General features: G+C 34.1%; 1 protein-coding gene across 1 annotated transcript in view; it reads left to right on the top strand.

Moving 5' to 3' along the window:
* Positions 1-11641, top strand: part of LOC106802893 (transmembrane protein 182-like) — a 119451-nt gene extending 107810 nt beyond the window's left edge. Inside the window, exon 5 of the mRNA XM_087427003.1 lies at positions 9846-11641. Coding sequence (XP_087283129.1) covers positions 9846-10078 — 233 coding nt within the window. The 3' untranslated portion in view covers positions 10079-11641. The remainder of the gene's footprint in view (positions 1-9845) is intronic.
* The last annotated feature ends 4462 nt before the right edge of the window (positions 11642-16103 follow it).

Genomic DNA, 16103 nt, shown 5'->3' with positions numbered 1-16103 from the left:
CTGCTGGGTTTGTGTGCAGAGCAGGTCACTGTGAACGAGGATTTGTCTCTCTGGTGGCTGCTATTGGTAGCCTCTGCTTTTCTGTCTTGTTCCTAACCCTCTTTATATGTCTCTATAGACACATATAAAGCTTTGCTGTTCTGGGTGGAGTGAAACCGAAGTGGGGCCTCCATGTGGTGCCCTAAAAGGCTGGGGAAGCTGGTCACTCACCCCACTCTTCCTTTTCTGGAGAGGGGAACTCTTTATATTTGGGAAATTCCCTCTTGGTACTCAACAATGCTGGATTGGGGATGGAATGATGCAGGCAAAATTAAGCCGTCTTCCTTTCTTCTTGTGCTGATATTCACAGGAATTTTGTTCCACAGTTTTGCAAAAATTCCTTAAGTGGATTCCAGAACTCTCCCAGAGCTTCTTTTGTTTGTGGATAGCTATTTAATTGTTGATTTTTGTAGGGGGATGGAGGTTGGATTCCTCTAATATGCCATTTTGGTCTCATTTATTCTGTTAATGTGGTATATTGTTTGGTTTCTATAACTTGAACCATCCTTCTATTTCAGGAATAAATCTCACTTGGTCATAGTGTATAATCCTTTTAATGTGCTATTGAATTCAGTGTGCTAGTATTTTGTTGAGACAACAATATTCATCAGGGATATGAATCTGTAGTTTTCTTTTCTTGTAGTATCTTTGTCTGGCTTTGGTATTAGGCTTATGTTGGCTTCATAGAATGAGTTTAGGAGTGTTCCCTCCTCTTTTTTGGAAGAGTTTAAGGAGGATTGATATTATTTTTTCTTTAAACGTGTGGTTAAATTCTCCAGTGAAGCCATCTGGTCCTGGGCTTTTCTTTGTTGAAAGGTTTTTAGCTACTGATTCAATGTAGTTTGTATTTATATGTCTGTTCAGATTTTCTATTTCTTCATTATTTAATCTTGGTAGGTAAGTTTGTATTTCTAAGAATATGTCCATTTCATCTAAGTTATTTAATTTGTTTTTATACAATTGTTCATAATACTCTCATATTCATTTTATTTTTGTAAAATTAGTAGTAATGTCCCCTCTTTCATTTCTGATTTTAGTTCAGTCTTTTCTTTTTTTCTTAATCAATCTAGCTAAAATTCTGTTTTTACTAATCAGCCTGGTCTAATGGCTTAAAGCCTACTCATGTGCTTTTTTCCAAATTCCTTTATATATATAGTTGTTTTTAAATGCTTTAATTTCCCTAAGAGTCTAGCCCCTGTTTCTACTCAGGGCCTTCTCTGCAGGCATAAAATCCTCCCACAGTTTTCACATGCCAGTGGACCTGCCACTGCCTTTAGTATCCTCAATCCTCGTATCCAAAGTATGCCACATTCTCATCAGCACTCTAAGTCAGATGAGACAAAATCCAATCCCTCAGGAAGCACCCAGGAAAGGCAGAATGTTGTAAAGAAGTCTCTTTTCATTCTATCCTAAGAGAGCAACCAGAAATTGAGTGACATCCTCCTATGCATGCCATGTCATGCTTTAGAGAGGGTCGGGCAAAGGCAAGCAAAAATATATGAAGTTTCTTACAATTTTGAGTATGCCTGTTTCTTCATTCGCCCTTCACTTTGTTGTTATAGACACTTGACTGATTTCTATAGCCCTCAGAAAGCTATTTTGGTCAGTCTGCTGTTGTCTACTTTGTATTTTTATGGAGAAACAAGAGTCTGGAGCTTCCTAATCTGCCATCTTGCTCACCTTGTACTTATTGTTGGACGCCAGATACTGTGATTTTTATCTTTTTGAATGCTCAATATTTTGTGTTCTTGTATTACTAAGCTTTCTTTAAGACATAGTTAAATAAATTTTAAACTGTTTCTTCTTTTTGGGTCTTGCTTTTTCAAAATTTATTGGGTAGCACCAGAGCCATATTTTTTCTAGAGCTAACTATTTTCTACTACAGAGACAAGATACTCCTGACTACTCCATCACATGCACCCAAAAGAATGAAGTTTTTTACTCTGGCTGGTGAGAATGGATAGTATTTCTGACCCCGTTTGAAGGCATTGTTAGCTGCAATACTTTAATTTAGTTCTTTCCTCAGCTTGTGCAGTTCCCTCCCACTCATGTTAATTAGTATTCTCCTGTATATTTGATCAGGACTCTCTGTAGATCACCTAAATTTCTTTCTTTGTGTAGTTATCTCTTCTTTAGGACTTTGTTCTGTGAATGCTCATCACTTTGGTCTTGCCTGATTTTCAGCTCTACGTCTTTAACTCAGGGAGTCCATCAAACTCCTTCTCAGCTTTTATTCTTGCATCATGGCCTGGAAACTCAAGGCAGTAAGCTGGGATAAATTTTAGATTTACTTCATTTTTTTTCCTGTCTATCAGGGATCACTGTTCTTTGTTGCCTGATGCCCAATGCCTTGAAAAGCACTGTTTTATGTATTTCTGTCTTTTATCCTTTTGTTTGTTTCTCATTGGAAGAGAAATATGGTATCTAGTACTAAATTATGACCAGAAGTAGAAGTTCACGTTTAGATTTTACTTAACCTTAGAAGGTACATTTTAAATTTTCTTTATATAAAGACATTAAAGAGATCAGCTATGGTATACTTATTGAGAACCTAGCAAGTGTCCATATGTATGCTAGGGTCCACTGGAGGTGAGGTGGTGGAAAGACAAAAAATGTGCTGTAAACTTCATGCTTTTAGTGAAACTTCCATCTAGTAGGAGCAAACAGATAAAAAATTTAAAGAACCATACAAAATAATTTACATTGGGTTATACATGAACAATGTGAAATCTAAATACTATAGAAATTGAGAGGTATGCAAGATCAATGTGAACTATTGTGGTCAAGGGATGGTCTCAGTGGAGTAAGGGGGCTAGTGTTGGCCCTTGAACAATACACACACCTTGGAATAGTAAGGAAAATAGAAAATGAGGGCTGCATCTTATTAATTTCCAATATTTAATATGTAGTAGAAGAAATGTAGACTTTGAAGTTACAGAAATTTTGATTCAAATCTAAGCATCAGCATTTTTGTGTCATAAGGAATATTATTTAACTTCTTTGTGTTTTAGTTTTCTAAAAAAATAAAATAAAATGATATAACAATTAAAGCTATTTTATAAGTGTGTTGTGAATATTAAATGAGATGACTTTTGTAATAAAAAGCCTTACACATGGTAGACATTCATCAAACTTAGTTTTTCTTTTTTCATGAGTACAGAATGTTAATCCCATGAGCCCATGATTCATCTGCAGAGAGTGCGATATGGAATTTTTGTATAAGATAGCAACTGATTCTAACAGTGCCTTGATTTTCTCAAATTATTGTTACTCTATTTACTTGGATAAAGAATAAGTGTTTGATGAATGTGTGCAAACTCAGTTACTTGATTCCTTTCATAAAATATATTGAGGTGCTCTGAATATCTTGTTCAGTGCAGTGGTATGTACCATCATTTTACAATTTTCATTAGCCTCTTTTCAAATCTGAATTTATTATGGTCTTCCTTTGGTATGTCAGTATTGCCCTCCTAGATGGGCAACATTATGCAGTATAATTACAAGAATGCAATAAAAGAATTCCCCACTCCCTCAATTGCTGTCTTATATGTCTATTGCAAGTCTTATTTAATTTAAAGTGCTGCTATCAACCAAAGAAACTTCTGGATAATATAATCAGATTTCTCTGGTACAGAAAGACCCTTTCCTTTCCTCTAAAGCCAGTCCAAATCCTATACTTCCTTCAATTCTCGCCATATACTCCCAAATACTTGGCCCAAATTTAGCTCTCTCTTATCTTCATTTGAAGTCTCCACCAAATCAATTAGTACTTGACTAAATCATTTATTTTCTAACAGAAGTTATTCCTATGTATATAAATCCATTCTCTTCAATTACAGTTAGTTTCTTTTCATTTTTTCTTCCATGGTACATTTGTCCCAAATGCAGGGTCTGAAGATGAAGATGGAGTTTTCTTTCTCATATGAGACCAAACAAAATATCACACACACACAAACACACGTGTATGCACGTAACAAATAAATCTATATATACACATATGTACACATATGTGTGAATATATATTTAATGTTTCTTCCAACATCAGCAAGACAATGATGTGTGAAAGTTTATACTTTTTTAACAAAATAATTCTTCAGGCTAACTCATGATGTTTTTCCCCAATTAAATATGTAATGAATGTCCATTTTTACTGCATTAATACCATATTTCTTCTTTAATAAATAATGACTTAGTAAAATGGGAGGTGTGGAGAGAGGGTAGCCATAAGTTTCTAGATCAGTTTTCCTGAAGCAGATTTGTTGAAAAGTCATTCACTGAAGAAATAATTTGTCCAAGGATTAATTTAGAAAATTAAATAAATTTACCTATATATATTTAAAAAACATATTTCATTTTTTTGTTTAAAACATGTATATAATTTATAATGGTTGGTTTGTTAAAAGGCATGTGGGACAACAAAACTCTGGAATTCTGAGATCTTCAGACTTTCTGCTTCTTTATTTCTGTTCTCCTTGCCCTTGGTCAATTAAAAATTTGAACTTATTCAGACAGTGTTAAAACTATTTCATCTAGTATGAATTATTGTAGTATTGTAAATGGTTAAGAGGAATTCTTTTAAATGAATAAATTTAGTAAATTAGTTCTTGGTGGTTAGATTCCTTTTTCTAAATTTTTTTCCAGTTTTATTGAGGTATAATTGTCTTACAGCACTATTAACTTTAAGGTATAAAGCATACTGATTTTACATATATATATTGTGAAAAGATTACCACAATAAGTTTAGTTAACATCTATCATCTCATATAGAAACAAAAAAAAGAAAAAAAAACATTTTTTTTTCCTCTTGATGTGAACTCTTAGGATTGCTCTCTTAATAACTTTCAAATATACCATACAGCAATGTTAACTATAGTCATCATGTTGTATATTGTGTCTTCGGTATTTATTTATCTTGTAACTGGAAGCTTGTACCTTTTGATCACCTACATTCAATTCCCCCAGCACCCACGCCATGCCTCTAGTAACCCCAAACCTGATTTCGTTTTCACTGAGTTTGGCTTTTTTTCCTCTTTTTTTTAGATTCCACATATAAGTAAGATCATACGGTATTTCTCCTTCTCTGTCTGACTTATTTCACTTAGCAGAATGCCCTCAAGGTCCATCCACGTTGTTAAAAATGGCAGAATTTCCTTATTTTTATGGCTGAATAATATTCCACAATTTCTTTATCTATTCTTTTGTTGATGGACATGTAAGTTGTTTCCGTGTCTTGGCTACTGCTGATAATGATGCTATGAACATGGGGGTGCAGATATCTCTTTGACATTGTGTTTGCATTTCCTTCAGATATATTCCCTGATAGAATTGCAGGATCATATAGTAGTTCTACTTTTAACATTTTGAAGAAACTCCATACCATTTTTCATAGTAAATGTACCAATTTACAATCGCACAAATAGCACACAAGGGTTCTCTTTCCTCCACATTCTCACCAGCATTTATCTCTTTGTTTTTTTTTTATAATAGCCATCTAACAGGCCTGAGGTGATATCTCACAGAGGTTCTGATTTACAGTTCCCTAATGATTAGTGATTTTAAGCACTTTTTCACGTACCTGTTGGCCACTGCTATCTCTTATTTAGAAGAATGTTTCTTTAGGTCCTTTACTCATTTTTAAATTGGATTATTTGTGGGTTTTTTTTGCTATTGTGTTGTATAAATTATTTACGTATTTTGGATACTTACCTCTTATCAGATATATGATTTGCAAATATTTCCCCCAATACATAGGTTGTCTTTTCACTTTGTTGATCATTTCTTTTGCTGTGTAGAAGCTTTTTAGTTTGATGTAGTTGCACCTGTTTATTTTTGATTTTGTTGCTTGTGTTTTAGGCATCATGTCCAAAAATTTATTGCCAAGATCTATGTCAAAGAGCTTTTTTCCTATATTTTCTTCTAGGAGTTTTATGGTTTCCAGTCTTACATTTAAGTGTTTAATCCATTTCAAGTTAATTTTTGTAAGAGGTGGAAAATAAGAGTCCAGTTTTATTCTTTTACATGTGAATATCCAATTTTGCCAGCACCATTTTTTGAAGAGACTGTCTTTTCTACATTGAGTAATTTTGGTCTCTTGTCAAATATTAGTTGATTGTATATGCATGGATTTATTTCTGGGCTCTTAATTCTGCTCCATTGGTCTCTGGTCTGTTCTTATACCAGTACTACTGTTCTTCTTTCTCAAGATTGCTTTGGTGATTTGGAGTCTTTTGTGGATCCATATGAACTGTAGGATTGTTTTCTCTACTTCTGTGAAAATGCCATCGGAATCTTGATAGCAATTGCATTGAATCTATAGATGGCTTTGAGTAGTATGGACATTTTAACAATACTAATTCTTCCAATCTGTGACAGGGAATACCGTTAACCACTTACTTGTGTCATCTTTGATGTCTTTCATCACTGTCTTATAGTTTTCAAAGTACAGACCCTTCACATTCTTGGTTAAATTTATTCCTAAATATTTTATTTTCTTTGATGCTATTGTAAATAAAATCATTTTTAATTTCTTTTTCAGATAATTTATTGTTAGTGTATAGAAACGCTACTGATTTTTGTATGTTAATTTTGTATCCTGCTACTTTACTGAATTCATTGGTTAGATCTAACAGTGTTTTGGAGAAGTCCTTAGGATTGTGATTATATAAATCATGTCACCTGCAAATAGAGACAATGTTACTTCTTTCTCTCCAATTCTGATGCATTTTATTTCCTTTTCTTGACTGATTTCTCTAGCTAGGACTTCCAGTTCTATGTTGAATGGGAGTGGTAAAAGTGAGCACACTTGTCTTGTTCCTGATCTTAGAGGAAACGCTTTCAACTTTCCACCACTGAGTATAATGTTAGCTGTGGGCTTGTCATATATGGCTTTTTATTATGGTAAGGTACATTTCTTGCATACCTAATTTAATTTAATTTATCATGAACAAATGTTGAATTTTGTCAAAAGCTTTTACACATCTATTGAGATGATCATATGATTTTTATATTTCACACCATTAATGTGGTGTATCACATTTATTGATTTGCATGTGTTGAATCATCCTTGCATCCGAGGGATAAATCCCACTTGATCATGTTGAATGACCCTGTTAATGTGCTGTGAATTCAGTTTTCTAGTATTTTACTGAGAATTTTGCCTCTATATTTATTAAGAATATTGGCCTGTAGGTTTTTTCTCTTGTAGTACCCTTTTCTGGCTTTGTTATCAGGATAATGCTGGCTTTGTAAAATGAGTTGAGGAGTGTTCCTTTCTTTTTGATTTTTTGGAAAAGTTTGGGAAGGATTGACATTCATTCTTCTTTAAATGTCTGGTGTAATTCACAAATGTTTGGTGAAGTCTTCTGGTTCTGGGCTTTCCTCATTGGGAAATTTTTGATTACTGATTCAATCTCCTTACTAGTAATTGGTCTATTTTCTGATTCAGTCTTGGAGGTTGTATGTTTATAAGAAGTTTTTCATTTCTTCTAGGTTGTACAGATTGTTGGTGTATAGTTGTTCATAACTTTTTATGATCCTCTGTATTTATGTAGTATTATTTGTAATGAGTCCTCTTTCATTTAAAATTCTGTTTATCTGGGTCCTCTCTGTTTTCTCCTCAGTTAGTGTAGCTAAAGGTTTGTCAATTTTGTTTATCTTTTCAAATAACAAAATCTTTTAAATAATAACTTTCAGCTAATAGCTAGTTTGTGCCCATAAAGTGATTTTTCCCCCAGTTTTACTGAGGTATAATTGGCAAATAACATTGTAAGATATTTAGTGTACAATGTGATAATTTGATATACATATACATTGTGAAAGGATTCCTCCCATCAAGTTAATTAACACATTCATCACCTCACATATTTACCTTTTTTTTTGTGGTAAGAACATTTGTTTTACTCTATTAGCAAATTTCAATTTTACAATACAATGTTATCAGCTATAGTCATCATGTTGTATATTAGATTCTCAGACATTATTCCCCTTATAACTGAAAGTGTACTCTTTTACTAGTCTCTTCCTCTTCCCTCACCTTCCAGGACTCTGATAACCAATTTTACACTCTCTGTTTTTATGAGTTTGACTTTTTTTTCTCTTTTTAGATTCCACATATAAATGACACCATGCAGTATTTGACTTTCTCTGTCTGGCTTATTTTATTTAGCAAGATGCCCTCCATGTTGTTGCAAATGACAGGATTTCTTTTTTTAGGATAAATTATATATATATATATATTATATATTATATTATATATATATAATATTATATTGATATTCTAACTCGATTCATTGGGCTGCAATACACAATATAATTATGATGCTGGTGATAGCTACCATTTATTGAATGACTACTACATGCCTAGAACTTCCAAGTAGTTTAAATATATTCAATATCTCTGGACATTTTATTTAATTTTATATACTCTATCTAAAATCTTCTGAACTTAGATGAATAATGATTTTTGAATTCTATTATTAATAATACAAGCCTTGTGATTTTGTACAGTACTTAATATTTTTCAAAGTTGTTTACATATACTTTCTCAGTCTTGAGATTAATAGCAACTTAATGAAGTAGATAGAGTAGGGATTCATTAAATACCAAAGGAAAAAATAAAAACAAAATGGCTTTTGAATAGTATGCTACTTAATATATAACTGCATCTAATAAAGTAATGGATAAGTAAAAATGCAGTTCTGAAAGTACCAGTACTGAAATGGTACTGATCTATCTAATGAGATTGATATTGTTTACCTGAAGTTGTATATGTCTTTGTGGATGTGGCTTCTCAATAGACATTCAGAAATCTTTGGCGTAGAGCAAATATCTCAATACAATTTGAAATTTCTATCTAGTGTTCTTTTATGTCCCAAAAGAATACTCCATAAATGTCTGGGATTCTGTTGTTAAAGGTGCAGGATTTTGGTTGATGAGTATCATCTGTATATGATTCTCTTTTATCTTCAGTTAAAAAGGTGTGGAGGGGTACATATCAACCTGATAACAATGGTACAATACAAGGTTTGGAGCTGTTGATCAGTGGGGATTCTCTACATCACTTCAATGTTTGTACTGTTTATAGGGATAATCTATTCCAGCATTAATAAATCAAGTAAAATTAATAAAAATTCATTTAAAGTCATTGAATATTTTTAGCACCTATGTGGTATAGAATACTGTTAGGCTATGCTGGAAGTCTGTGCTGTCATATTGGACCCTGAGTTACCTTAACAGTATATAGCAGTGAACAAGAGTCTGTGGCAGCTGTAGTTACACATGGCATCTTTCCATTGAATTCAATTTTTTTGAAGATTTGAGGGAAGTGTTAAATAATTTAATTCATGAGTTATTTCTAGTCATATTAAAATGCATATGTATATATGGAGTGAGAATTTGATAACTGTAAACTTTGAATAAATTATGAACCTTTGGGCAGCTGGAAAAGAGAGGGAGTACAAAAGAGAGAGATTATCTACAATACCATTTTAGTGGTTCTGGCTTTGTTAGGGCCTAAGTCTAGTTCACTTTGGGGTGATAACGGTCATTAAAATACTGTTGTATAGAGACAAGGCAAACTTTTCTATTTCAAAGTGAAAGTTGACTATGTCGATGAGGACAATATTTGACATTTGATGCTATTGAGTTTGTAGATTTCAGAAGTGTTTATAAGAGATGCTTTCTGTATTTATGAAATAAATGACCAGGTTAATATTCTGTCAAAGTTTTTTCTGTGTTTGTGAAAATAAGTTTACTTTAAGATTCTACCTTTGCATAGGAAATAAATGTTTTTTGTCTTTATTTTGCAGGGGCCCTGTTTAGCCTGATCCTCAGCCTGTTTGTACTATGGAAGGAATATGCTGTTGATTTCCCAAAATACATATCTACAGAAAGGAGCAACAGCTGTGTCCCAGAGAATGTCTTCATTGATGTGCAGTATGGATGGTCATTCATGTTTGCTGCTTTTGGTACTCCCTTTGTATGCATGTCAGGAATTATGTTTCATTTCATTGGCCAGGAGCTTGATGATTTTCATAAGTGAACAAAATAAAATGCCAAAAGAACACAGTGAAATTCTCTGGGCATATTCCTGATGGACACTTAAATAAAGGTGAAGCAAATTTCAGGTTTTGATCTTTGCCAAGTGCTCAGAGCATTACTTATCATCTGTAAATATTGATTACATGTTAGTGTCAAATGAATGAAATTTGAAGAGTGGTGCTATAAAAGTAAAAGAAGAGTTAAAACGAGTAATTTCAAAGAAGACTAGAATGAGTTAATTTGGTCTCAGTTTACAGAGACAAAAAGACTAGCTCTAGTTTCCTTCATGAATCTATCAATAGTCAGCAAGAGAGTAACCTCAAGCTCTGGTGCCATGTTTTCATTTTCAATCTTTCCAAAGCTGACCTAATTTAAAGTAAGGTGTTTCTTTTTTACGAGTAGTCTAGTCCAATTTTTTTTTTTTGAAATAACCAATTAACCATAACTAATATACTAGACCAGGAACTGTTATTTCTCAATTTAAAGCTCAGGAATCTGCCAGAAGGCATACAGATCATTGTTTGCCTAATTTCCTTCAGCTGACAGACTTGGAATAGTGGGCATTGAGTTTTACATGCATATTTTAATGGGCTGAACAGGAAACAGTGACATCTGAAAGGCAAAGTATTTTATATTTTCATATACAAGATTTGTATCCTTCCAACACAGAGAGATCTGTACTTGAGCAAGAGATTTATAAAACATTAAAATCTTAGAATGCTCCATTTGAATAAATCCAATTAAAGATCATAGTTTCAAAATGAAAAAAAGTCCTGTCCTAGCAAGAGGATGAGATGCATCCAGAGAAAGTTAGTTCTGGCCTGGAGGATAGGAAGGTATGCATCTATTTCTGTGAAGAATTTTGTTCATCTTTGCTAAAAAGTCAACCGTATTAAATTCTAGTAATGAGGAAGAATAGTTAACACATTCATTAATTGGATCCTGTTTTCACCTGTATTGTTACTAAATACTTCACAATTTAAACCACACCCACCCATTCATTAACCATTGCTGTTTTTCATTTTAAAAACATCTCACTGGATTTAATGAAAGTCTGAGGATAATTTAAGGGGACATCCATGGGGGCAAAATTCTTCTAGATTAGTTATTAATTTGTACCAAAATCTAAAATAAAAATATGGACTCATAGTGAATTCATTAATAAGATAAAAACTGGCCTATAGGTCTTTTTGAGGATTTTTTTGGGCTCTGGTCAGTCTGTGAACTACATGAGTGGTCACTATTAATAAATGAAAATGTATCACTAATATGTTTTAATTTCCTAAAGTTTGGGTGTATTTGTAGTGACCCAGACTCAGTCAACATTCTCAGGTATTAGTAATACTTAGGCTACCAGAATAAAATCCCCAGTAACTGCTAATTCTCCTTCCATGCTGCGGTTACTGGTATCTATTCAATGATTATTACATAAGATTTACATGACTTTTCATTTTAGTGTGATCCAAATTACTATGGATTTTACTTGAGAATTGTCCAATGATCTGTACCAAATGATACCTTTTGTTTATTTTATTGGATTTGTAGACTTTAAAATTTTACTAATAAAAACCATGTTAAACTATGAACACTTGTATCAGTTAGTATATTTGTTGCACATATATGATCTCTTTCACACATAAGGCAGAAATTATGCATGGGAGTCAAAAGCATAATATAACATCTTCAAAATGAAGGGATCTTGAAGATCATCTAGTCTTGACCTTTCAATATTACACATGAAAGAAACTGAGGCCCTGAGAGATAAAGTGTCTTGTGTGGACACATATGTATGACTATCAGACCCGGAAACTCAAATTTGTTTTGTGCCAGTCTCAGCCTATCAATAACCAATATCATGGTTAGACTGGCCCTTGTGGTTCTTATTATGATTGCAAGGCACACTTCAGCACTAGCTATCAGGAAACTTTGAAAAAGAAAATGTTTATTACTTATAAGACCTGGAAATTGCATAGTACATCTGGGGCCACACAGTGAGGTTGCAGATATATATATAGAGAGAGAGTGCACAGGCCTGAAATTCTGCTTTTCTTGAGGTTGAGGGTGGGGGCCTAGAGTTTTGCAAGCTCACTCTTTATTGGTGAATTTAAAACATTAGAGTGGGAATTTAAAGTAGGGAAAGAGAAAATATAAGTGGCCACAAAGGTCAATTATTGAAATTAACTAAGATCTCTAAAACTAAGGAGGCTCAGTGGGGGGAGGTGGCCTGGTTCTTTATCTAGTTGTGTGGCTGGCAATGTATTCATTTGAGATAGCTCTCTTTGAAGTGCATGCCTTGACAATCAAATCTTAAGTCAGGCACTTGTATGACAAAAACAAAAACAAAAACAAAATCAAAAACAAAAACGACAACTGTCAGGGCTTACACAACAAAATTCTATTTTCCTTTGAAGTTTAGACTGTCATTTGATTTCCATGTGAATGAAGCTAGTGGCAACTAAGTGGTGCCTAGAACAGCAGGTCTAAATTTCACAACTTGTGGGGAAATTTTCACTTTTCAGTGGGTCAACAGGCTCTTGTTAAAATATATTGGTTGTATCGAGGGAAAATGAGGATTCCCATGACTCGAGCTAAGCCCTTCCTCATAAGTGAGATAGCTACATTTTAGAGGAACTCAGAGAGGGGGGTAACTTGTTCTTAGTTGACCAGATTTTTAGGGTAGACAGTTAATGGCCTCAAATTATCCATAGTTTATATCTTCCTACTCTATAATTTTCAAAATACTCTGGAAATACTGAGAGGGCTTACCAAATGATTCCTTTCACCTGATCTGCCCATAGCTTTGGGATTGTTTTAAGGATCAGAAGTATATGGTGCTGTGTATTTGTACCGAGGAAGGTAGTGGGAAGAAGGAGTAAAATTGGGGACTAACGATGGATGGCATACCTCCTCTTAAATACATTAATCTCTTTTGTCTTGTGAAAGTGCATCTCTGCCACTGTTCCTCTTATCTTGAGGACGTGGAGTAAGAAAATGAGAAAGGAAAGTTTTAAAATCAGGTCGTGTTTTTTTTCTCTTTACACAAGTGTCTCTCTTTCCTTCTACATCTTTCACCCTGGAGGAATTCCAGAATGTGCTGATGATAATATGAAAAAGAAAAGAATGCACACACACACACACATAATCCAGAAGAATATTAAATTAGTTTGATAGGACAGGTAAATCAAAAGTGGGACTAACCATGAGTACAAAGCTTTGTTTTCCAAATATCATAGTGTCTGATGTGACCATTTCCTCAGCCTCAGAAACTATTTCATTTGGTGCTTTGAATTTTTATCCCTTCTGTTATAAATTCTTACCTCCTTTTATATCGTAGTTCTGATGTCAACTGACAGTTATTTTATTCTACAAAATTAGCAGCTCATTGGGCCGGCCCGTGGCTTAGCGGTTAAGTGTGCCGCTCCGCTACTGGCAGTTCAGGTTCCATCCCGGGCGCACACCCACGCACCGCTTGTCCCACCATGCTGAGGCCGTGTCCCACATACAGCAACTAGAAGGATGTGCAACTATGACATACAACTATCTACTGGGGCTTTGGGGAAGAAAAGCGAGGAGGATTGTCAATAGATGTTAGCTAAGAGCCAGTCTTCCTCAGCAAAAAGAGGAGGATTAGCATGGATGTTAGCTCAGGGCTGATCTTCCTCACACACACACAAAATTAGTTGCTCATTAGGAAAGGTGAAACCTCAGATCCTAATTGTAGGATCTACCTATTCTACCATTTAGGTAGAATATACATAGCTCTGGCATTTATCACTATAAAGATTAATGCCATGAAAGCATATCTTATATATCTAATTATGCTAAAAGAATATCTGTATTTTCGTTTGCCCTAAGATATCTCCTTCCAACACATTAACGTTTGATGGAGCTAGACTCCAGGAAGAGATGTGGGAAAGTTCTTACATCCACAAGTTCAGTAATTTACTACTTTAAATTCAGTATTTGCAGTGAGATGTTCTGAGCTTCCTTAGGGTCTTGTTAGCCCGATAACCTCATTTACTAATTCTTGGAAAGTTTAAGAACGGACGTCTAGGCAAATTCTACTCTTGACCTTAGGAAGAAACACTGCCTTTCTCTTGGTTGTCTTTTCCTTGAATTAATGTTGTATGCATCTTTTGACCATTGGATTGGTAAGATCTCCAGTGCCACATTTTGGTTATAAATATAAAGTATAAGGGCGAATGATGTGACTCCCTTTGTTTTTGATATAGACCACTTATTTCCATCAAATCTGGACAAAGTGCATCTTTGATGTTATTTATAGATAAACATGGTTTTTTGGGGCAAGGAAAAGTACATAAATGTTTGGGACCAAAAGAGAGTTAGTAACAAACATTTTATATTTATTGGTGTTTCACTGATATGCATTTAATGTTCAGCTTTTTAGCAGGAGTAGCATTGACTATAACAGTTGACTGGATAAGATTTGAAGATCCTATTACTGGCTATTTTTATCAAAATTAATATCCACACTTTTGCTGCATTATATATTAGAATTTCAAAGCATTTTTGATTTTTTATTTTTAATTATTAATTTTTAAAATAGACTGGAGTAGAGAAGAGACATAGGGATAAGCATGGAAGAGAGAACTGGGGAGTTAATTAGGGTAGGCAATGCTCTATGTAGAATGAGGAGTTGGGGCTTAGAATTACTTCTCTTTTAGTGAAAATCATTTGTGCAATTTTTAGATGACAAATCAGTGATCATTGCACTGAAGCACACATTTTATTTTTCTATTCTATTCTCCTTGGTCATGTGTTTAAAAATGACAGGAACCGGGGCCAGCCCAGTGGCACAAGCGGTTAAGTGCGCGCACTCTGCTGTGGCAGCCTGGGGTTTGCCGGTTTGGATCCCTGGCGCACACCAACGTACTGCTTGTCAAGTCATGCTGCGGCGGCATCCCATATAAAGTGGAGGAAGATGGGTATGGATATTAGCCCAGGGCCAGTCTTCCTCAGCGAAACGAGGAGGATTGGCAGATGTTAGCTCAGGGCCAATCTTCCTCAAAAATAAAAATAAAAATAAAATAAAATAAAATGACAAGAACCATTGTTTATTTATCCTCTTACACAAACACTAAGTGCACTTCGGACTTACCATTTGCACCCAGTGGAGGGCCCACTACAATTGTACATATAACAATAGAACTGCCTCTCCCTCAAAACCACTGAAAACTAAGTTATTTGACATTTTGAAATATACTTATATTTAAAGGTTTTATTTAAGTCCAGTTTTAAACATTTTTAAATAACACCTCTTAGATAATACTTATGCTCCATTGGCATTCCAAATGGTAATTATTTCCCACAAATTGTCTTTTTGGATAATATTTTTGTCATTTAATTAGCTATTAAATATAGAAATGAACACATGATTAAATACAATAAAAGTATATAATGTAGAAGCAGAAAAGGTCAAGATTTACAGTCATTTGCCTCTCATTCCTCCCATAAAACAACTTGAGCATGTAGAAATGGTAGTTCCTGAAGGAAAACAGGGCCCAGAAGCAACAGAAAGCAGCCTGAAATCTATGGCTTATTGAGATCCAAAACAATTAGTAACTAGAGTCTAAAATTGTGACTATGAAAGTGAATTCTCAGACAATGACATGTTGATTAATTTTCCCCATCATTTCTTTTAAAAAAGTTACACTAACATTATCAAAACGTTTACAGGATTTTTATCTCAATCAGGTGTTCATGACATGAAAAAGAGCCATCACTAGAGTTTTACTCATTCTTTACCTGATTTAAGACTAGTAATAGTTTACAACTCATTTGCTTTTTTTAGAAAACTCATGATGTGAAATAGATTTCTATCGAAATATATGGTAAAATGTAATATATATTAGTTGATACAAGTCTGGTACTAACATGTCAGTCCTATACTGTGCCTTATTTCTCTTGGGCCATGTAGCATACACTTGCTAAAAAGAATTATGAGCTAAATTGTTTTTATTCAGACTCAATTATCCAAAGTAGCAGAACTGTCAGGTAATATAGCT

This window comes from Ceratotherium simum, chromosome X, assembly GCF_057802395.1.
Source record: "Ceratotherium simum simum isolate JZ-2026a chromosome X, ASM5780239v1, whole genome shotgun sequence".
NCBI lineage: Eukaryota > Metazoa > Chordata > Mammalia > Perissodactyla > Rhinocerotidae > Ceratotherium > Ceratotherium simum.
The sequence above is the reverse complement of the archived record's forward strand: the minus strand, read 5'-3'. Positions and strand labels throughout refer to the sequence as shown.